We start from the raw sequence: 25000 nt of genomic DNA, 5'->3' as shown, positions 1-25000 counted from the left end.
TCTCCTTCACACACAGGCATGCACCATCCTCCAAAAGTGTTAAATATCCAACACTTATTTTAGAGATTCTCTTCTCTCCCCCCACTACCCTCCAGAAACCTCCTCCAAATGTGACAGAATTATATATTTTTTTCCTCCATGTGTAGGCTGGGATATGTTTCTGCTGTTGCCCCTCCTGGCATCATCAGGCAATGAGAAAGGATCAGAATTTAAATGAAGGAAGGAAAGAAAGAATCTTGCCATTGAAATGAACGTGTCAGAGACAAACCGTCAAAAGCTCTTTGGATTAGCAGTTTGCCCCCACTCAAATAAGCACTGAATAAAATAACGGCTTATTTGGCTGTTCTTTGTTCCTTCTTTCCCCACCAGCCTAATAATAATGTTTACTATTAAGAAAACAATACTTTTCCAGAATTCCTGATGGAAAGATGCAAACAAAGGACCAGAAAGGTTACAACTCTGGAAAGCTATACTTTGAACTTATCTCAAGACTGGAACAAGGTCCAATTTCTCCCCTTATTTTGGAGAATCCTAAGCCTATTTGTAGCTTAGTTCTCCCAAGACTCATGTAGTTATTCAGAGGATATGGGAAGAGTGAGCAGCTCAGAAGGATGACTATAAAATAAGTTTTCTGCTACATATGTTAAATGCAGACTATCAAAACTGGAATTGGAAAAAGAGAAGGAAAAATCACTTTTTTTTTGCTTTATCTGGGATTGAGTTTCCATTCATGTTTTTATTAGTTCATTGTAACAATATTCTCCCACCTTTTACCCAAATAAATATTGAGTGTGCATGACTGTAATTATAGAGGAAATGTGGATACTAAAACAATAAAACCATGCTGCTGTATATTAAAATATGTCAGTAAGTAATACAGTTATGGTAGTTGTTACGTGTGAAGATATGAAAGTATGCATTTTATTATGATATCCATACGTTCCTTATCATTGCTATTTAGCATCCTTAGATTTTTTTCATACATAAGATTTGACATATAAGGCATTCATACCTGTCTGCTTGGATTATGCTTAGCTCACATGAAATAAAATATCTAGAGTGTGCTTCCCTCCCCCCTTCCAATTTTTCTAACTTCTATTTGTCACGCTACATTAACACATATTTTTAAGGTCATCTGTGCATCTTTTGAAGGGCCCAGGAGATGTGTTCTTGCGAGTTAGTTTATTAAGAAACCTTTTTCTGATTTAAGAATGTTTAACAGTTCAAGCTTGGGTACGTTCTCTTCCCAAAATCTACTTCACAGTGACTTGACAAATATGTTTAGTATTAAATCTACAACATCCTGACGGTAAGGATATTCTGGCTATGTGCATCATGCTAATGCATTTTGCAATGAGTTACAAAATGGGAAGGGGAACTTAATTTGTCAACAAAGGTCATAAATCACACAGAGGTAAATGAATAAGTATAGTCTGGTTGTATATGTTAGAGGGTTAGGGAGAAGGAAATACTGAAAAAACACCCAGCATTACAAGCATCTCCATGCAAAACACACAAACACACACACAGACACACATACACACACACACACACAAACACACAGGTCAAATTACATGGAAGTAAGGCATCATGCTTTGATTTCAACTCTTATCTGTTATTTGAAATCCTGATGGTGAATACTCTGATTCTGATTTATCTGAGTGGTCTCACGATGTATGTTCGTCATGTTCATATTGTAGGTTTCCACGTAATGAAGCATCTGAGAGGCATGAGTGCAGTGTTCGTTCTCCTTCCTACTGTGCTGTTTGTGACGTTGAGTGGGGCTGAGCGAGCTTGCCCCAAGAACTGCAGATGTGATGGCAAAATTGTGTACTGTGAATCCCACGCATTCAGAGACATCCCTCAAAACATTTCTGGAGGGTCTCAAGGCTTATCGTTACGGTACAACAGCATCCAGAAGCTCAAACCAAATCAGTTTGCAGGCCTACACCAACTCATATGGCTTTACCTTGATCATAACTACATCACCTCCGTGGATGAGGACGCTTTCCAAGGCATCCGAAGGCTCAAGGAATTAATTCTAAGCTCCAACAAAATTACCCACCTTCACAATAAAACATTTCACCCAGTTCCCAACCTACGCAATCTAGACCTCTCTTACAACAAGCTGCAGGTGCTTCAGTCAGAGCAGTTTAAAGGTCTTCGCAAGCTCCTGATCTTGCACTTACGATCCAACTCATTGAAAACGGTTCCCATTCGGGTTTTCCAAGATTGTCGCAATCTTGATTTTCTGGATTTAGGCTACAATCGTCTCCGGAGTTTATCTCGCAACGCCTTTGCTGGTCTTTTGAAGCTCACAGAGCTCCACCTGGAACACAACCAATTTTCTAAGATTAACTTCGCTCACTTTCCTCGTCTCTTTAATCTCCGCTCCATTTACTTGCAGTGGAATAGGATCCGATCCCTGAGCCAAGGGTTGACATGGACATGGAGTTCTTTGCACAATTTGGATTTATCGGGAAACGACATTGCAGGGATTGAACCTGGGACATTTCAGTGCCTGCCCAACTTGCAGAAACTCAACTTGGATTCCAACAAACTGACTAACGTCTCTCAGGAGACTGTCAATGCCTGGATTTCTTTGATATCTATTACTCTTTCTGGAAATATGTGGGAATGTACCCGGAGCATTTGCCCTCTGTTTAACTGGCTTAAAAACTTCAAGGGAAACAAAGAAAGTACCATGATTTGTGCAGGCCCTAAGCACATCCAGGGTGAAAAGGTGAGTGATGCTGTAGACACCTATAACATTTGTGCAGAAATCCCAGTGGTGGTCACTGAAAAACCTTACCAAGTCCCTAAAACCCAGCAAAGACCCATCTTTATTCCAAAACCCACCATTCCCAAAGTGGAAGACTATGAGCCAACATCTTTTACACCAAGCCCTTCGCCAGATTTTCCAGTAGCTATACCAGGACAATATGAGCATGTTTCCTTTCACAAAATAATTGCTGGAAGTGTTGCCCTTTTTCTTTCAGTGGCTATGATTTTGTTGGTCATTTATGTTTCATGGAAACGCTACCCAGCCAGCATGAAACAGCTCCAGCAACATTCGCTTATGAGAAGGCGTAGGAAAAAAGCCCGAGAATCTGAAAGGCAAATGAACTCCCCTTTACAGGAGTATTACGTGGACTACAAGCCAACAAACTCTGAGACCATGGATGTATCGGTTAATGGATCTGGACCCTGCACGTATACCATTTCTGGCTCCAGGGAATGTGAGGTATGAACCATGATCCTCCTAAATCCATTTCTGCTGCTGGGAAGGAGAGGTAAATGTTTGATGCTCTTGAGGTGACTCTAATCACTAGAAAGATTAATGAGTCTTCTTGCTTTGGGGTTTCTTTGGGGTGAAAGGTTATTAATTAAATTGCAACAGTCAGGGAAGCGATGGTGACTAACTTTCAAGAGTTCGGACTTGAAAGCTATTCCAAGAATGGGATGAAGTTGGGCTGAACAGCATTAGGGAAGTCCCTTGGGTCTAGCTTTAGCCATTTTATGTTGGTTAAAAGTTAGAGTTACTTCTATCGTGATTTTATATTGTGAGACAACAGCAACGAAGGGGAGGCTGTTATATTGTAAAAAAAAATGGTTTTGTAGCAGAAACATAAACTTTTTTTCCCCCCTTGTCTTATTTCAAATGAAATTCTAAATAGCTTAGTACGCAAACTGTCCCCTTCGCTGCATTTTGGTCCTGATCCCTCATGCGTGTTAAGACTATCTGGTTAAAAATATCCTTGACATGTAAGGAAGGTAGCCATTTAACAGACTATGGAGTTCTTTCTGAAGTGCCTTGATGAATAAAGCAGGGTTTAAATGTGGCCTTTTGTGGTTGGCGGTGCTGAAATCAAAGATATATTTTTTTTAAAAAAAATATTTGCTGGGGAAAGGCAGGTTCTCCACTACCATTTCATTTGAGGATAATTATTTTATATCAAATGGGAGCTTGGGTTCAAATATGAACATGATATTGAGAGAGAATGGGAGTATATGTTGCTGTTCCCAGGGATGGGAGAAAGAGCATCTGAGGACCTACCACTTCACAGAAGGCTGCTGCAAACAGGATGGGAGGAGAAAAGACGAATAATGTGTACTCTAGTTATAGTTCTTGGCAGCATGGGGATAGGGTGGGAGGTGTTATTTGAGTTGAGCGGCTGTAGGATTTACAATCCTTCTAATTGTCTTTCCTGAATATCCATCCTGCTTCTGATCAGAATATGGACTATGGTATGAAGACTTGGGCTGCAAATTGGCCAAGATAGATTGCTCTTACGCTTTGATAGATTGTTGCATTAAAAAGCACTTCAATTTAAAGACAGTGCAAATGAATGCACCTTCCAAATAAGATGAACACTCTCCACTGAACTGCTGAATCAAATGCAATACCTTTCATCAATTCAGCTATTTGGCTGTAAACTTTCTGATGCCTTCCGAATTGATCAGAAAAATCCAATCAATATTATATTCCAAATCAATTAGAAGTGTCAGATCAGATCAGATCGATTATCTGAATCAGAGAGAATAAATTGCATTGCAGATACCTAAGAGAAAATCTGCTTTGACTATATTACAATGATGATTCCTTTGCTTTCCTATACCACTGGATCTTGCTTTTAGGGCTATTTCAATAGAAGGACAATTGGAATTATTAACTTGCTTCACTGTATTATTTTTTTTTTACATTTTGGCTTTGATTCATATATCCAGGGCTTTTTTTCTCATAGAACACTCAGAATGGAGTTCCGGCACCTTTTTTGGATGGAATCTTATAGGGTAGGCAAGGCGGGTTATATGACATGTGTGAGTTCCGGCACCTTTTTTCTTTTACAAAAAAAGCACTGCATAGATCCATTGTTTTTTTAAAAAAATAAATAATGAAGGAGCAGGCACTTTAATAATTTTTTCTACCTGTGGAGAAAAGCTATTCCCATCAGTCTAATTTACTTTCGTCAGAAACATATTTATAACTCCTGAAGAATCCAAAACAAGCTATTAGAGTCTAGTGAATTCAATGGATCATTGGATATGACTTTGCTGGGCTTTGGTTATGCTCAAATCACATCAGTTGCTCTGCTTGAGAAGAAGTTTAAAGTGTTTCCTGTTGACTAAAGAAGAAACATAGGCCATCCTAGGGGAAATATAGGAGTCTGATGGATGTTTCTTTTCTATGGCAATGAGACATACAATTTAACAATCAAATATACATGTATTGCTTTATAGATAAATATATAAAACAATGGCCTCTGCCTTCTCAAAAGTAGGCTTCTCTGAATTTGATATGGTTTGCTTGGTTCTAACTTCTTTAGGTTTTGTAAATCCTGGTTTACTGTTTTTATAAATTAATAATGGCATAGGTTTTGCTAGTGTGTTGTTTTCATTTGTCATACACCCAAGCAAGGATTAGGAAGTAATATGTAGAGATAATTTCCATTTTCTAATAGGAAATCATTAGCTGTTGTATGCGAAAAGAATTCTGATTTTTTTTATGATGAACACCTGGAGCAATATGAAGCCATCTTCACATTCTATGCTCAACCCCTAAAGTATGAAGATACAAGGGTGCAGTTATTTCCTAAGCTGGCCAACAAAAAAGAGCTAGTTTTATTAAAGTCTTGCTAATACAGTCCTAGCAGGACTAGAAATTTCCAAAAGAAATTGGGTGGGGACTCTGTACTTCCAAAATGATGGTTTTTAGTTGGTATGACTATCTTAGAACCACCAATATACATGGATTTGAAGACTTGGATAAGTAGATTGTATGAACAGGACCAATAAATTACTGTAATCTCATCGCATACCAAATAAATTGTGGGAACGTCCAAGGTAAAATTAACCGACCCAGTCAATTAACATCTGTAACTCAAATATTCCCAATTTAAAAAGAATAAGAGGATGGAAGTAATAATAATAGGGATTTTTTTGGTACTATCATCACAGGAAAGAGAAAATAAAATGTGAGAAAGAAGCAAATGATTTCTCACAATTCCAGAGAACTTTGGAGCTCAGTAGAGAAAAAAGTGTCCAGATACAGTCCACTTGCCTGAGAAAAAGCTAATTTACAACTGAAAACTCTTTACAACTCTATCACAACCAATAATGAAATGTTTCTATTGTTTCAATTCAGAGACTTGGTCAATAATTTTCTCACTAATACTGGTCTTCCAAAGCTTTAAATCTTGTTCACTTGGAGTTCATTATCACGGTGTTGCAAAGGAATGGGAAAAGAAAGCGGGGGGGGGGGAGAGAGAGATTCTGCTTAATAATGATCTTGAAGTCACTTGAGAAGGCTAGTGAGACTGACTTCTAACTAAGTCAATTCTTTAAAACAAACCACATTGTTGCTATCACAAGCAAGCAGAAGTTAGGTTACATTTGCTTGCCTGCTTCTAGTTAGCAAGAATGGCCTTCCAGATAGTCAATTAACAATATCCTTCAACAACTAGGATGGTAGTTTCCAGCTTCTGGAGTTCCCCAAATTCTTCATCCATGTTCTATAAATATATTATGTGCAGGTAGTATTCGACTTACAACAGTTCATATAGTGACTGTTCAAATTTACAATGGCATTGAAAAAAAATGACTTATGACGGTTTTTCACAGTTGCGACCTTTGCAGCATCCCCATGATCATGTGATCAAAGATTCAGATGCTTGGCAACTGGTTCCTATTTATGACGGTTGCAGTGTCCTGAGATCATGTGATCCCCTTTTGTGACCTTCTAACAAGCAAAAACAATGGGGAAGCCAGATCCACTTAACAACTGTGTTACCAATTTAACAACTGCATCGATTCAACAACTGTGGTAAGAAAGTTCGTAAAAATGGGGCAAAACTCAGTTAAGAAATGCCTCATTTAACAACAGCAATGTTAGGCTCAATTGTGGTCGTAAGTTTATTTATTTAATTTTATTTTAATTCCATTTATATCCCGCCCTTCTCCGAAGACTCAGGGCGGCTTACAAGCTCAAGAACTACTTGTATAAGTAACCTTTTGATAGTCAGGCTCTATTTAATATTTGGGACCAGATTATATAGGGTAGTTTTTCAAATTGAATAAAGGCATTTCTTCCATGTCCATAGAAGAATATTTCTTGCTTGGGTATTTTAGAACTGATGGTTTGAGTGTTTTTTTTAGTTTTTGTTTCACTTTTAACTATGTTATGTCTATTTTAGAGGTTACATTGAAGTTTTAATGAATCACGGAAAACAAGGCCACTGACTTACTAGGTTTTTAAAACAATAGCTTTATCTTTACTCTCAGGAGAGCATAAATTAAGAAAAACCATTCTTATTGAAATGTTTTGATATGTTGCCAACTGCAGTGATGAAAAAGCATTTCCGGAAAATATCAATGGGAAAAAAACACACATTTGTCTTTATGGATCAAGTAGAATCTTCAGCCCACATATTTCTGTAACACTTTTATTACAATGCAAGTAGCTCTGCTTTGGCTTTTTCTCACTAGCTGAAATCCCAGGGTGCACTGGCAACTTTAATTTATTTATCTGTTAGCAAACAGAAATGTCTACCCATGTTTACAAATTTGCTAAGTTCTGTGCTCCAGTTTGTATTCTTCAAAAGTGCCACGCTGAATCAATTGCTGGCTTCTCATGGTTTCATATTCCTCTACTTTTAATTCAAGTTTAATTTTCATTATTTCTAATGTATTTCCTTTTAAAAAACACATGCATAGAGTTTTGGTAGTACTAATCCTATGACTGGAATAATGAAATGAAATGTCACTGATTTTGAACTCCAAGTAATATAGAAAAGCTGTGTTTGACTCTTGGAATTTGATTCTGTTGAATGAGTACAACGTGTATATAAATCTTTCTGAGAGAAAAGCACTTTGAATAGTGGTGGGATCATATTTTACCACCAACACCCCCCCAAAAAATAGAGTAGGTTAGCACAAAGGAATGAGTGGAACCAAATGTAACTTTATTTTAACAATAAATCCAGCAAGCAGAAATCTAGTCTAGTTTTCCCAATTACCATATTTAAAAATGATAAGTAATGGCAATTTTTGGAAGATGGCGACTTTGTGAGAGCATATACAATCATGAAACCTTGAATTCTGCAGGGTTGATATATAACTTTCTTCTAGCAGGCTTGAACTTTTTTTTAAGTGAATTGGGAATATAGGAATAAACTTACATTAATGTTGTTACTTTGGAATGAAGAGAGAAAGACTTTCAGCTTAACTTGGGAAAGATATGGTGAGATATGGAGAGAGTAGATTAATCTGTTCATCTATTCCACTGTTGACTGCCATCCTATGATCTCTCTCCTAAGATGATGTCTACTTCAGTATTCATTGGATTCTGTAGATGTGCAGTTGAAGTAGACCTTATCACTATTGTTTTTGACTTTGATTCTGAACTTAAGTTATTTCAGGGAATCCAAGAAAAATAACCATGGTAATAGAATGTATTGTAAATGTCTTAATTAAAAAAAACCAGTTGTCAGCATATGGTTTGTAGGTGTAATAAGTCAAAGGCCAAAGACATCTATTTGGAACTTCTTTTATGACAATTATTTTGTCATAATCAGTAATTTATTACAGTCCTGCTAATACAGTCCTAGCAGGACTAGAAATTTCCAAAAGAAATTATTTTGCTCATGCCCTTATTGGAAGAAAGGGAACAATAATAAAAAGTAAGATAAAAAAACTAAAATTCATTTTGTACGGTATAAGATTCCATAACCTTTAAAAAGGAAAGATCGGATGAAAATTGACTGCTGTGTAAAGAAATTAGTTTTTAAGAATAAATCTTTTGCATTGTCAATCATCTGATAGGATATCAGCTGTTTTGTAAAGAGCAGTTTTTGAATGGGAGAATTTGTATATTATTTGAGGATTTATAATTTTCTAAAATTACCTCAAGTCAGGGAGAAATGACATTGACTGAAGCTTCACAGGAAATTTCCTGTTAATTTGGAGAAGTATATGGTGGACTGAAGGACCTCCAACAGGGTGGAAGAAATTAACACGGCCTATGGAAGTGATGAAATGGTGGGATGCAAGAGTAACTTTAGGGGGAAATATTTTAGGAAAATAGAACCTGAAAAAAAATATAACTTAACAAGTCTTCCAGTACTTGAGGGGCTGTCACAGAGAAAGGGGGAGGGGGTTTGGCCAATTCTTAAAGAAACTGAGGGTAGGACAAGGAGTAACAGTTGGAAGCTTATGAAGGAGAGATACAACCTAGAATTAAGGAGAAATTTCCTGACAGAACAATTAATCAGTGGAACAGCTTGTCTCCAGAAGTTATGGGTGCTCCATCACTGGAGGCGTTTAAGAAGAGACTGGACATTCATTTGTTCAAAATGGTATATAGCAAGAGATTGGACTAGAAGACTTCAAGATTCCTTCCTACCTTATTATTCTGTGTTCCATATGAAAAATACAAAGAAATAAGAGGAAAAAGGCAGAGTGGTAGGCATCCTTTAATATACCAATGGTATATTTTGACCGATGCTGTCAGAAGGTATATTTTTATGAAGTTTACTATGTGCATGTAAAATTCTAGTTAGATTGTAGTGAAATTTTTGTGTTTAATTAGAAAGTCTCGGCATAGTCCCTAATCATAAGAGCCAAGTGTGTTTTACTTCCAGCTAATTTTGCCTATTATTTCTTGACTATAAAATGCTTCTGGTACTAAAAACCACAAAAGTGTTTTCAGGCACAACCTGGGTTCATATCTATCCCATATTCTCAATATGGCACATCTAATGGCTTTTAAATTCCACATTAGCCTTGATTTTATTGTACCACAAATATGCCTGCTACCAAAGCCTCCCAATTGTAGGTTATTTCAAAATAACTACATTAAGACACGGGCTGAAGTTTTAAAAGATATGTTAAGTTGGAAGAAACTATAACAGTCATGTGTCAGGAAGAATTTCTGAAATAAAATTTAATGTCTTGCCTAGAACAATGTTTTTGATTCAGACGATTCCTCTTTTGACAACTGATGCACCATGTAAATAGCAGAAGGACACATCTAAATGTGTGTAGCAGGGGAGAAGACCACAAATTAAATCTAAGATGTTGCAAGAAAGAGGAGGAGACGGTTTACTAGATTTGAAATTGCAAAAAAAAAAAGCGCTTTTTTGTTGTTGTTGCAATTTGCTGTTTGGTTTGGATGAAAGAGTGGGTGCTGCTGAAAAAGAGAAGACGTTCAGTTTATTTATGAAATGGTGCCGTTGAGCACATAACTGGAGCATCTGCTGCCTTTATTTGTTGTAAAGCCTGATTTTACCTAAAGAAATGGTGTTTCCTAAAAACTCAAGTCTCTGAAAAATATGACACAGGTTCTGCAAGAAATCATTGTTTCCAGCTGTGGAAGCATGACATGTGATATGCCTTCAGCACACACAAACAGACACAAACAAGCACACATTTTCCAAGAGATCAAATTGTATAAGAATGAGCATTATTTTCTGTGTTAACTTGAGAATGATTTCAAATCCTCTCTTTTTCTCTTGAAAACAAGAGTCTTTTAATAGCAAAAAAGAAACATATCATTTTTCAGATAAATTGTTCCCAGAGACCATTAACCATGATAGGAAAATTGACATCTCCCTCCCCCCACATTTTTTTCATCTTTTTTTTTTGGCCTTTATGTAATATGTAATTTTGTAATAAAAAATACATGCTCAGGCTAGGACTGTACCAATATTCAGTTTGGAGATTCAGTTTGGCAGGTATATGATTGAATCTCCAAATCAAATTGACTTTCTGAATTGGATTATTGATTTGGATTGAGTCATCAAATTGAATCAGGTACTTTCACATTAACCTGACAGTTTGAGGGTCTTTGAGACATGCATAAAACATCTTTTTTCTCTGATCAAATTTAATTTCTGAATTGGATCAATTCAGTTTTTTCCTATTGATTTAGAAATACAGACTGACAATTCTAAATTGACTTTTTTCAATTAAATTGTTGCTTTGGGAAGGATCATATGTAATCTTATCATCTCACTATTCATACAGAATGTCAATTCATATGCATACATACATTTGTGTAATATCCCATATGATTTAAATAATTGCATAATTTCTCATGTCAAATCACATGACACTAAGCTGGCAGGAATAGCCAACACCCCAGAAGACAAACACAGGATCCAAAAAGGTCTTGACAGATTTGAACAATGGGCCCTAGCCAACAAAATTAAATTTAATGTAGAGAAAAGCAAGGTTTACACTTAGGCAAGAAAAACCATAGGTACATGTACAGATTAGATGAAACCTGGCTGAAAAACAGTAACTGTGAGATGGACCTTGGAGTCCTAATGGATGATCACTTAAATGTGAGTCAGCAGTGTGCGGCAGCAGCCAAAAAAAGCTAATACAATCCTTGCTTGTATAAACAGAGGCATTGAATCAAAATATAATAAAGTATTAGTACAGCTTTATAAAGCCTTAGTAAGGCCACACCTGGAAGACTGCATCCAATTTGGGTCACCACATTACCAAAAAAGATGTTGAGACTTTGGGAAAAATGCAAAGAAGAGCAATGAAAATGATTACAGGCCTGGAGATTAAAACATATGAAAAACTGTTGCTGGAATTGGGTATGTCTAGTTTAATGAAGGACTAGGGGTGATAGGATAGCAGTCTTCTAGTATTTGATGGATTGCCACAAAGAAGAGGAGTTCAGTTTATTTTATTTTATTTTATTTTATTTATTTATTTTTATTACATTTATATCCCGCCCTTCTCCGAAGACTCAGGGCGGCTTACAAGCTTAGCAGTAGCCTTCATTCTATGTATATGCCTGCTTATTAGGGCTTTCACACACACACCAAGCGGCATTATTACAAAGTCAGCTTAATTGCCCCCAACAATCTGGGTCCTCATTTTACCTACCTCGGAAGGATGGAAGGCTGAGTCAACCTTGAGCCTGGTGGGATGCGAACCTGCACTAATTGCAGGCAGCTGGTGTTACTTAAGGAGGCATTAGCCCACTGCTTCACCAAGGACAAGAAACAATGGATGGAAACTAAGCAGAAACTTCCTAACAATTAATTAGTGGAACAGCTTGCCTTCAGAAGTTGTGGGTGCTTCATCACTGGAGGCTTTTAAGAAGAGACTGGACAGTTACTTGTCTGAAATGGTATAGGGTCTCCTGCTTGAGCGGGGGGGGGGGGTTGGACTAGACAGCCTCCGAGATATCTTCCAGTTCTATTCTGATTGATTGATTGATTGACACACCCTCCTATTTATAAATGACTTGCATTGAGCAACCTTTCCATTGTGATCAGAAAAATCCAGAGCAATAAGGCTATGAAATCTGATTGGAAATAATACTGTGATTTCCACTAGTATTAGATTTTAATTGCCTCTCTTTTTTAAACTATAATTTAGTTAATTTAAAAACAGGAGATTTCTTTTTTTTATTGTGATGTTTTCCTTATGTAACAAATATACATGCTTCAGAGTTGATTTGTCGGTTTATTTGTTTGTTTATTGCTTTTCTATAGACAGTCATCTCTGGGCAGTGAACCTAAAACAATTAAAAACAATTATAATATAACACAAGTGAAATATGTACGGCAGCCAAGTTGTGATGATATCTATCTTGAATATTGGCACGCCTTAGGCAAGTTATGTGGCAAAGGAGGAGGAAAGAGGTGTCTCTAGAAAGAAGGTGTTTTCTGTTTGTTGAAGGTATTAATTTAATTTAATTTAATTTAATTCCATTTATATATCCCACCCTTCTCCGAAGACTCAGGGCGGCTTACAAGCTTAGCAGCAGCCTTCATTCTATGTATATGCCTGCTTATTAGGGCTTTCACACACACCCCAAGCGGCATTATTACAAAGTCAGCTTAATTGCCCCCAACAATCTGGGTCCTCATTTTACCCACCTCAGAAGGATGGAAGGCTGAGTCAACCTTGAGCCTGGTGGGATGCGAACCTGCACTAATTGCAGGCAGCTGGTGTTACTTAAGGAGGCATTAGCCCACTGCTCCACCAAGGCTCTTACTCATTTTGCTCTTGAACTCAATACCGATCATGATCTTAGAGGTTTTTCTGTTATCCATTCCAGGGAAAGTTCCAACTGATTTTTAAAAAAAAAATGTTTAGAACGTTGTATAATTACAATCAGGGTTATTTATTTGTATTTACTTATTTGATTTTGTTGAGAGCTATAGTTTTGTGCCCTCAAGTCAGTCTTTTATTTTTTTTTCATTTTATTTTTATTTTATTTTGTTAAAAAAATCTCTTCTCACCCCTATGGGTGATCTATGTCTTTCTCAATCTCAGGTCCTCCGCCAGAGACCTAGGAGTTCAAGAGTTCTGTGCAGTATCTTAGCTGTTCCTAATCATGTACTCTTCTGAATAGAGAGCTATGATGTTGTTCCTGGGATCTGTGGAGCACCTTCTCCCAGGTTAGAAGTCACAGTCCCAAGTGCCCCTACTTCTACTGGGGCCCCTTTGGCTTTTACTTTCCACATTCTCTCCAGTGTCTCCTTCAAGTCCTGGAACTTCTCCAGCTTCTCATCCTCCTTCTTCCTGAGGTTGCTGTCACTTGATACCACTACATCTAATGAGTCTGTTGTCTTCTGTCCTTGTCTATGACACAGCATCTAGTTGATTAATCAATAGCAGATTGGGAAGCCACACAGGAGTTTAGCTCTCTTATTCTCCACCACCCTCTATAGAATTTCCCATCTGAACTTTGGAGAGTCTAGCGTAGCCCATTCATTGTGCAGATGTTCCTGGACACAATGTCAGCTACTTTGTGGGACCATTCAGTGTATGCTATTCCTGCCTGCATCTTACAACTTGCCACTATGTGTTGGACTTCTCTGAGGTCTTGAATCTACACCTTGAATCCTTTCTAGAGCCCCCTGCTTCTATGGATCTGATGCTTAGTGGCTGTTCTTGGGCTGCTATGATCAGTGCTGAATTTTGGTCTAGCCCTTTCCAGCCACCGTGAGAAATAATAATTAAAAAGGTTACATAAATAACAAAAAAAGGTGATCTGAAAAACTTTTCTATAGTGGATTTACAAAAAAGGCTTGTAAAAAAAGAAGAAAAAAATGAAAAGGAATCAAGTTCTAGGACATTGTTCGAAGGGATTAAAGAACAAGATTGTTAGAAATAAAAGGAAGGAATATAACATTTGTTTATTTGATCAAGGCTAAAATAGATATGTTGTTATCTCTGGTAACTGTTAACGGACTTTTGCTGATATAAGGAGTAAAATAATGAGGCTTTATGGATTTGTTTATAGGTGAGAAGCGATGTGGGAAGAAGAGATCATTTGTATTTTGAGAGGTGATAAATTATTAAAAATATTTATATTTGGTGGGGTGAAGGGGGAAGACACTTCTTTATATTTTTCTTTTTTATTTACTATATTCTTTTTTCTTTTTTATCTTTAAATTTGTATTTTATTGTTGTAAATTGTAATCTTTTATAAACAACCTTGGAAGTATTTTGCCATTGCCTCCTTCCTAGGGCTGAGAGAAAGATAGAGAGTTGCTCTAGGTCACAGGTCTGCAACCCGCGGTTCCGGAGCCGCATGCGGCTTTTTCAGCCGTCTCCTGCGGCTCCCAGTCTTCTGCTATGTGTAGTCCAAAAAAAAAAGTGGGACTAAAAAAGTTCAACCAATCAATTCAAATATGCAGGGTAGGTGCATATCTCGCCTTGGCTCCACTCTTCAGTCAAACCCTGTTCTGCACATGTGTGCATGTATGCACATGCACACACATTTTTTGCGGCTCCCAGTTTTTCCTTTTGTGAGGGAACCGGTTCCGAGTGGCTCTTTCACTGTTTCAGGTTGCTGACCCCTGCCCTAGGTCAAGGGTAGGCAACCTTGGCTCTTTTATGACTCATGGACTTCAACTCCCAGAATTCCTGAGCCAGCCATGCTGAGGGGAAAGGGAGAGGTTTCCAAGCTGAACCATGCTGGCTCAGGAATTCTGGGAGTTGAAGTCCATGAGTCATAAAAGAGCCAAGGTTGCCTATCCCTGCCCTAGGTCATCAGCTGATTTAATGCAAGACTCGAGTTCATGGTTTCCCAGCTTTTGGCTTGATGTCTTAACCACTAGCTCAAAGTAGCTCTCTATTCAGTAACTAATGAATGTAATATCTGGGGTAGATACACCTCTTACTTAGACTTCCAAGTACAGTTATAGGTTTAAAAAGAAAATGACAACTAATACTAGAATGCTTCATCTACTCTTTCTTCTGCTCTTCACTCAATGTTCCTTTGAGAGAGGGGAAATTTGTGCTTAATGGCTATTGCTGTATCAGAGTAAAATTAAAGATTATGAGATGATTAGATGAAGATTAACTTTGAAGTAAGGGAACAGTCTGTATTGTCATGGGAGTGTTCTCTATTCTTATGTTCCACATTTATGCCTCAGCACTGAATGCCAACATTCTGGCTGGCTTGGAGTGAAGATGGGAAATTAACTAATTAATTGTCCTCCAGGAAGACCCATTGCACCACAACGTTTGCCGTGTAACTTTTCTCAGTAATAGACATCATAATCAGGTGCAGCAAAAGAATCAGAAAATTCTTAGGCTATGTATAGCTCTAATTAATTGCCCTGTCCTTCTTTTTTTAAAAAAAAAATGAATGACTTTGCTGTGGAAATGAATCCAGAACCTTCCATAAGGTTGACCTTTCCAGTAAATGTCTCATTGCTTTTCCTGAGAGGAAAGAACGTTCAGTGAAACAGCTTCCTGTCTGAAACTTTTTGCCTCGTTTCTACTTTCAACTTGCACGTGCAGGAAAGAGATAATTACTAGTTTAAGGTGGATTGGAAGAACAAAAATAACAGGTATGCATAATTTCACTCGTCTGCTTCTAAATTCAGAGATCCCAGCCAGGAGCTTCACGATACTTCTGCAGATTTCCATCGCTGCCACCTGTCACTCTCGTAAAAGAGCAGCTGCAGCGATACATACTTAGAGAAACTACAAAATGGAGGAGTTTCAGGATTTGGTTTAAGGATGAAAATTCTGCTTGCACACACACACACACACACACACTATCAGTTCCCATTCATTTGTTCTTGGAAGTTCTCCCAATACAATGGGAATTCTTTTAACATGAAAAGAGTCCACAGAGCAGTTTGGATTCCTTCAGCACCTGCCTGACCTACTTCCCAAATTTTATCTAATTCTTCCTCTTCCTAGTGTTATTCTCCTAACATGGCAGGATCTGCTTTCAATCTTATTTAAGTTTAGACATAGAGGTAGAGGCAGAGATAGATAGAGAGGGAGGGAGGGAGGGAGGAAGGGATTCTGCAAAGTGGACATCTTTAAATGTTATCCTTTTTCCCCCCTCAAAGACCTTTAGCTTTGTAGAGCTTCCATAAGCATTTTTAAGCACTTTGGAATATGCCTATGTTCCTACTTTACCTTCACCTTTCCCCGCCATGCTCAGAAGTGACAAAAATAAAGTAGCTTTCATACATTGCAAGAAGCAGTCTCTTCTGTTTGTCATTCAGTGAATGACCATGCTACTTAAAGGAAGCTATTTTATAAGAATGGCCACAAGCACACAATCAAACTTTCCATTAGGCTCACTGCCCCCCCTTCTCCCTGGTTTTTAAGCTTCCTGTTAGTTTAGTCATCAGCAAACAGAGGTCAAGGCATATAACTAGTAGCTAAGCATAGCTTCATCAAGAAGAGCTGGGTAATTGGGAGCATCATGGCAACAGGCAGTGGACAACCTTTTGCTGCTAGGGAACACAGGAAATTTAGTTTTCCAAGACCGATTGTCTCAGTGAATTTATTCATAATTAACTGGCATAGTTAAAAGCTTCAGAGGGATGGTTTTCACCCATATTGCTATGGTAAATTGTATAAATGCTTTGACCCGGGTAGCAGATGCATGAATTTACTCTGATAATCTAATGTCCTATGAAGTCTATGAACAATTGCTTTCTCTTCCAGAAAGCAGATTTTTCATATCTTCTCCCATCGTCACCGTTCTAGAATTGGGACAAGGGAAGGAGCTGCATATATATTTAAAGGAGACCTGCTTCAATGTAACTTTTTAAGACAGATTGCAGTTAGCCATTTTCTCCAGGAGAAAAATAAATGTCCAGCAAAAGCAGAAATGAAAGTGTTTTGGTGTAGGAAAGGAGGCATTTAAATAAGCTTGAATTTCAGATTTTCAGATTCCAGATGAGAATTTCCATAACAAAATCGTACAATGAGCGTCTCTGCATTTGCGGAGCGGCAGAGGTAGAGGACCTGGCTCACATCCTATTTGACGGTTGTCTGTATAAGAGGGTGAGAGACAGGTATCTTGGTCTATATACCAAATGAATGACCCATTGGGATCCCCATATCAAAATAACTTATCTTATGTCCGGTCAGAACTTGAAAATAACATTTAACGTAGCACAGTATTTAAACAAAATGATCCGGTTAAGATCTACATATGTGGGACTGATTGGGGCAGATTGTAAGGGCGACTCCAAAATATAATGTTATATTTTATCTATATCTTAAATTTGTATTTTATTACTATTTCATCTTAAATTGTATCTTATTTAATTCCATTTTAAATTGTATTTTATCAAATTCCATTTTGGATTGCCTTTATCAAGTTTTGGTGACCGTTTGTTGCTGGAACTTTGCACTTTGATATGGCCCAAGGGCTAATCAATAAAGTTGTTGTTTTGTTACATAACAAAATTCTTTTATTCTGAATCTAAAATTGATGATTTAGTTAATTTAATTTGTCCTTTACAGCTTCAAGTTATTTTAATTGCTCATATTTTGAGAACTATACTTAATACTTTGAAAGTTTGAATTTGGGTAAAACTGCTTCAGTTTTAAAGGATCAACTCTTGATATTCCTAAATTTATGTATTGCAGTTGCTTAGATTCTTTGGATGGATTGAGAGATATTTGAATTTTCTATTTTCCTGAAGTTCATTACAGCTTGTGGCAGCATATCTCTTTCTTACTTGTTTCTTATGCAATTGCTCTGTCATAATATGTTATTTAAAAGCATTTTAAAGCAATATTTAAAACTTTTAATTTTTAAACAGGCTTTTTACACTGTATCATAACATGTTTTCAATCACAGCTGTCTTTTTTATAGTGTTTAATGTTTTAATTGCTTTTGCAACTGGAACTTTGTAGTTTAATTATTGAATTATTCCTTTCCTGAGTCAACATTGGCAGATCCTACTCATGAAGTCTGCATCAGTCCTTAAATCAATGGAATGCAAAGTTTCAACAAAACTAGTTTCTCTAGAAAATTACATCCTCTATGAAGGGTAGCTTGTTTGGAGTATCCTTCAGAATTGGAAATGATTGGACTGACTAATGTCTTTTGGAGGAGATATCAAGTTCATTGATTAAATAAAAGGCCAAGGTTTTTGTTTTGTTTGTATTTTGGGTTTTTTATGCATAGACATATCTTATTCTTGTCAAATGTATCTAGAGACCCTATGAACAAAGTAGAAAAGATAAATGCAGGCAGTCTGAGGGAATTATTAACCTTTTGCTTTGATTATTTACCGCAAGAATTTTTTTTCCCCGTGGATAAGTACTGGAAAAACCAAGTCATAATTTTTAACTTGACTGATAAGTTTCATCCACTCTTTGTTATTCTAAGCCAGACATGTCAAACACAAGGCCCGGGGGCCAGATCCGGCCCGTGAAGTGGTTTCATGTGGCCTGCGAAGCCATCCTGGAAACAGTGAGGGAACGGCCCCCACCCACTGCCTTGGCCCTGGCCCAAAGACCCTCCTTCTGCCAGAGACCCTCAGATCTGTCCCACTCCTGCCCAGGCCCCCATAGGCACCCTTGATGCCAACGATGTAGAGCTGGCCACGCCCACCCAGGAGGCCATACGCACTCTAGCCACGCCCACCCAGGAGGCCACGCCCACCCTGGCCACACCCACCCGGCCCCCTAAGGGAAACCGCAATGCTGATGTGGCCCTCAATGAAATTGAGTTTGACACCCCTGGTCTAAGCAGTTAAGAAAGAGAATGTGCAAAAGCATACACATTGGATTTTTTTTCCCTCCAGAAGTGGGGGTGGGAAAGCTTATTGCCTATTTTTTCAGCCTCTCTGTAAGTGGCCTCTTAAAACAGTGTAATCATCCTGTATACAGGAGAGATCATTTCTAATTGTGAATAAAAGGCAGCAATAAAGGAGATATTTCATCGGGGTGTAAATCTTTGTCCATATTAACGCTGAGTCTTCTTGAGACAAAGTTATAGACTTGGTAGTTAAATAGGATCTGCTCAGCCAATACTTGATTTCAGGTCAGGAATATGTTTGAGCCTAAATGGATAAAGGAAAGCAGCTTAATCTAATACCAAGCAGCGATAATATCACTGATAGTCAAAAAGCTTCTGCTAGCCTATTCATAGACACCCGAAACTGAACATCACTGTTTTTGAATTATGGTGTTCTTGGACCTCGGACTCTATGTTAAAACTTAATTTATTTTCTGCTGGGAAAATAAAATGAGAAGCAACTCTTGTGCACTAGCATTCCGAGTGCTTTCATTTCCTTTTACAGTATTTACTGGCATGTACTTCCTTGGTTTTATGGATTTTTAAAGTCTGCCCCAATCAAAAAGGGTCGGTTACAGCATTAAAAACCCTAAAGACAAGAGAATGGCTGCTGTTAACATTTAACTAACAGTTGAAAGCTCAGCGAAATAAAACCATCTTCAATGTGCTTCTAAATACAATAAAGGAGGTAGGTTTATGAACCTCTGGGGAGAACGTGCATGTAGACAGAGATGTAGAAATAGAACGACTTTTCTCAGATCCTATTTGTGATGGCTCCAATCTCAAGTTGGTCATTGTGTCTTATGCTGAAATAGAAATATATATTAAAAATTTTTTTTCCAGCTGGTGGACAGAAGGGAAGGTGCATGTCAAAATGCATCTGTCTGGGATTTGCCATGTCAGTAGAGAATTGCTTCCTGGGTTCTTTACCTATATTTAATTTATACATTTGACTTTGCCTTATTGAATCTAGTAATGTAATATTACTTCCAGGCCAAAAGGTATCTAAGTCATTGACTCAGGGAAGGGACGGAGCAAAAGAGGATAATGAGTTTTCGGCAGAAGAAGAATTCCGTTGAGCAACAGAGCTTGAAATAGTGAGTTACTAACTCGGAGTTTCCTGAAGCTATCCAATTCCCATGTGCTTTGCTATTGACTTCATTGTGCTCTTGGCATTTAGTTCAAACCAGGCCAGGCAGCAAGATGAAAAAAAAAAAAGCAAGCTGGTACTGGGATATTTCTTTTCTTTCATTCTATACTGGTGACACCAGAAAAAGAATATTTGCATGTGGATATTTATTTATTTATCAAATTTTAAAACTGCCTATCTCCTTCACACAGGAACTCTGGGCTGTATGCAAATAAAATATTAAAAACATAAGAACAGTATATACAATTTAAAAAGAGGCAGGCGATGCTAAAATAATTTAAATGCCTCATTTATATGAAACAACCAGCACTAGTGCTAAGGGCTGATGGTGTCCTGAGTTTGTTGATTATTGTTGCTTGGTAAGTTTGCGTTATCAAAACTGCTTCTATAGGTAATTCTGTTATCTTAAGGTGTATATTTGCATAGGCTAAGGATAAAACTAGGAGAGACACATGAACACTTCAAACTCTATTGCTAGATTTCAAGTCTGCATTTAAATTTGAATTGGGAAAAAATACAAATCTCTTGAACCATTTTTGGAGGGGGAAGGATGCATATAATACTAGTATTTTCTGATTTATAAAACATCGCTGCACTTTCTACCATCCATTTAATGGCAGTGCCTTGATGGTTAGCAAGAAGCATATTATTTCAGGTACATTAGTTTTCTATTATTGAATTTCAACCAGGATTTGATATAGATTGCTTTTCCCCCCTGCCTCTGCTGTCTGTTGTACTCATTGAAGACAAAAACAAACTCTTGCTTTTAGAGATGTTGAAGAAAACCCAACGCAAATTTCCCCCCCCCTCCATGTAAAATAGGGTGACCTGTCAAAATATCTACTATTTCAGCAAAAATGATCACATAATCTTCACTGCCTATTGTATTTTGGCTCAAAATATTTCCATTCTGAAGGTTACATACAAATATATGACTTGTAAGTGTAAAAGTACATACTAGACAAAAACTGTACACAAAAGAACTATAACAATAAACACAGCGGCTTTTCAATTTAGCATTAATTTGCAAAGTAAGGTGTGAGGAATTAACTAATAACTGAATTAGGAGATGATCTCCATCTCAATTCTTTTTTTCACAAATGATCCGTTTCATTTTGATCTCCACCACACAGAGAATTAAAGAGGGTTGGGTGACAACAGGTTTCCAAGTAACTCTTTTGTTTTATTAAATCTGCTTCTGAAACATTATGGACAAATGGGTTTATTTGTTGTATTTATTTAAAGGATTCAATGGCTGTCCATCTTAGAGAGCACAATCAATGGGTGCCTCTCAGTAGTGAAAGCACGAAACGTTAAAACCCCATAGAAGCAAAACAAAAGAAAAAGCCCACACAAAAAATTCCAAGTTTAAAGCCAAATATTGTAATTAAGCTCCTGCCCACCTCCTGCATTTGAAAGCATGCAAATGCAAGTAGATAAATAGGTACCACTTTGGTGGGAAGGTAACAGTGTTCAGTGTGCCTTTGGTGTATAGCCATGCTGGCCACATGACCACAGAAAATGTCTTTGGACAATGCTGGCTCCCTCGGCCAAGAAACAGAGGTGAACATCATGCCTAGAGTTGGACACGACTGGACAGGGACAGCATTACTTTTACCTTATTGTAATTAAGACTTGTACAGTTCTTGATCTGCGTATTCTTAACACAAAGTTCTGATCAATGGACATTTAGTAGAAATTATTGTTGGATTGGGGATTGCAGTGTATCTGCAACTGATTAATTCATTACGTCTTATTGTCTTTTAAATCTAAAAGGGGATTTAAAGTAATACTAAGACTAGACAGCTGTAAATTTCCTCTTCTTTTGTCCTTGCAGTTTATAGAATCAGGAGAAAACAAAGAGAAATCTTCCCCATTGCAGATGGGTTTGTCTGTTATTTGCAAGTTAAATCATATTGTTTGGTAGAGACATGAAAATATTATCTCCTTTAGATTTCTGTATAGGTTTTGGGACCTTCTTTATTAACAGTCACATAATTAATCCTCTTGGTAGACTTCTATAATATATAGGTGAATCTTGTTATGATGAGGAATCTGTTCCACTCTAGCAGCCACAGATAATGAAGCCACAGATAATGAGACCTTGAAAAATGTACCTTGGGTATGTACAAAGGTCCTTCATCATTATATATATAATATTCATTCACAATGTTCATTCAGAACTGATTGATGGATCAGCTTCCTGTTGAGCTCTGGATGGCTCCTGACCTTCGCTCTTTTTGCCGCAACCTGAACACTTGGCTATTTGAACTTGCCAGCCTGGACTGAGGTTTTCGATTTTAAATTTTAAATTTTAAATTTTAGAATGTGTTTTATTGTTTAGGGCTACTTGGTTTAATTTATTTTAATTTTTGTATATTATGTGTTGTATATTGTGTTTTAATTGCCCTGTACACCGCCCCAAGTCCTTCGGGAGTGGGGTGGTATATAAATCCAAATAATAATAATAATAATAATAATAATAATAATAATAATAATAATAATAATAATAATAATAATAATAATAATAATAATAATAATAATATGTTATTGAATCAGTGTTAACTCTTAATGAATACCTAGATGTTCTCCAACTGGTGTTTCAGGCTTTTCAATGGTGTACCCATTACTATTGTAATGAGTCCATCCACCCTTATTGATGATCACTTTCTTATTCTTTTTCTTTCCATTTTTCCCAGCTTTACTGACCCCCATCCCCTGCATCATCACCTCATGTAAACAAAGTATGATGATCCTGGTCATCTGTGTCTTGACTTAAAATGTTCAATTGATTTGTGCCATAATTCATTCTTTTGAATAGTTTTTTTTTCTTGGCTGTTATTCTCAGGAGTTTTCTCCCTCACCAAAGTTTCTTCAAATTTCATCTGTTGTTTCTCCATAGACTTCACAGGAAATATTGCCATTGCTTGCATCTTTGTACATGTAGATACATTGTCACACCTGAATCCCTTTTCCAATATTTATAAACTAAAAATCATATGTTTTGTTCTGATGCTTCGTGGGCAGAATAAAGTCTGTTTTTAATGTATGTGACATTGTGCATTTGTAGATTTAGTCATAACCTCAATAGGTAATTATAATTTTGAATTTATGGTCTCTTGTCCAGTTGGTAAATTAGGTATCTGCTTACTACATCAGAAATGAGACATTCTCTTTTCCTCTATTATATCTGTATGCATGTTTCAGCTTCTAGAAAAAAGAATATTACTGAGTATCTAGAGTTACTCATAATTCCCAGTGCTTTTCTACACAGTGGTGATTGGTACCTGCCAAAAGCACATCAAAATGATAGAAATGTGCATAAAAACAGCTCCAAAACACACACTCTCTTTCTTTTGTAAAATATTCTTCTTAAACTGTTCAACAGGAACACTTGAAAAAATTCAAATGGATTAAAATTTAAATCTTTGGTGTTTTTCAACTATTGTTGAATACTCCAGAGATTTCAAGGAGATTTGGGGGGGTTGAGTAAGAACCCTTGAGAAAAAATAAATGAATGAAGTTTATAAAGAGTAGATGCACACTAGACAAGAGAAAAATCAGCACATCTTTTTCATATTTGAAAAAACAAAGAAAACGACCAAACAAACCCTGATTTGGCATGTGTATGGTAATGGTTTCCTGCCAGTGTGCACAATTGTTGCTGTTGGTTTGCTTCTTAACTGAACTTTTCTCTTTTATTATTTTAACAATAAAAATATTTTTAAAACTTATTAAACTATACACCACTGCTGCTCCAGAGATCTGTAGGGCTCTTACCCTGATAATATCCCTAAAGTCCTTGAAAATCTATATGCTTTCATAGGTCTTGGGTAAAGTAGCTGTTGGATTTCCTTTGATGTGTTGTGTATGATTTTTTTCTAGACATATATCTTTTTCTTTAACATTTGGACCAAGATGCCTTACGTACGGTCACCCATGCACTCGTTACCTCCCGTATAGATTACTGCAACGCTCTCTACATGGGGCTGCCCTTGAAGACCACCCGGAGGCTTCAGCTGGTGCAGAATGCAGCTACGCGGGTTGTGGTGGGAGCATCCCGATACTCCCATATTACACCCCTCCTGCGTGGGCTGCATTGGTTGCCGGTTGCCCTCCGGGTGAGGTTCAAGGTGCTGGTTCTTACCTATAAAGCCCTACATGGCTTAGGTCTGGGATACTTACAGGACCGTCTGCTGCCAGGAATGACTTCCCATCTCCCTGTGCGCTCACACAGGGAGGGTCTCCTCAGGGTGTCGTCGGCCAGACAATGTTGGCTGGTGACCCCCAGGGGGAGGGCCTTCTCTGTCGGGGCGCCTGCCCTTTGGAATCAGAGAAGCTTTTTTTAGACTGTAGTCCTGTTGAGAATAGTGCCAGATTTCTTTATATATAAATAATTGCTAATCTCCTGTTGTTCTGTCTAAACTCTTGAGTTCAGAGAAGTTTAAGACCACAGTTCCCATGTGTGATGTTTATCAATCATGCCTTGCTTGTGTACATGGAGAATTCACTTAGGTAGATATTTCTTATTAGTACAGAAAGATCTGATCATGTTCTACATAATTAATAGAGGACATAATTGTCCCACCCTCAGGCTACAATTATCTTACATCTGGGAGATAATTTCCATTTGCTGTTCCTAAAATATATCTAATCTGTATTGCATGCACAAATAATAAAGAATATAAGGGGTTCTCTCTGAGTTTGATTGATTGATCAGTGCTAGCTATCATACAGTAGCACTAATGATGTTACCTAGTTAGGATAATGAAACGTCTGCAAGAAAACAATCAAGCTCAGAGCGC

The 25000-nt window shown here is 37.4% G+C and overlaps 1 protein-coding gene across 1 annotated transcript in view; it reads left to right on the top strand.

Annotated features, from left to right (window-relative positions):
• Positions 1-1672: 1672 nt before the first annotated feature.
• Positions 1673-25000, top strand: part of LRRTM4 (leucine rich repeat transmembrane neuronal 4) — a gene marked incomplete at both ends in the record, with an annotated part of 342010 nt that continues 318682 nt past the window's right edge. The window contains one exon of the mRNA XM_083368859.1: positions 1673-3244. Coding sequence (XP_083224985.1) covers positions 1673-3244 — 1572 coding nt within the window. The remainder of the gene's footprint in view (positions 3245-25000) is intronic.

This window comes from Vipera ursinii (genome assembly GCF_947247035.1).
Source record: "Vipera ursinii genome assembly, chromosome: 8".
Lineage (NCBI taxonomy): Eukaryota > Metazoa > Chordata > Lepidosauria > Squamata > Viperidae > Vipera > Vipera ursinii.
Note: the sequence above shows the minus strand (reverse complement) of the source record. Positions and strands in the feature narration are given on the sequence as shown.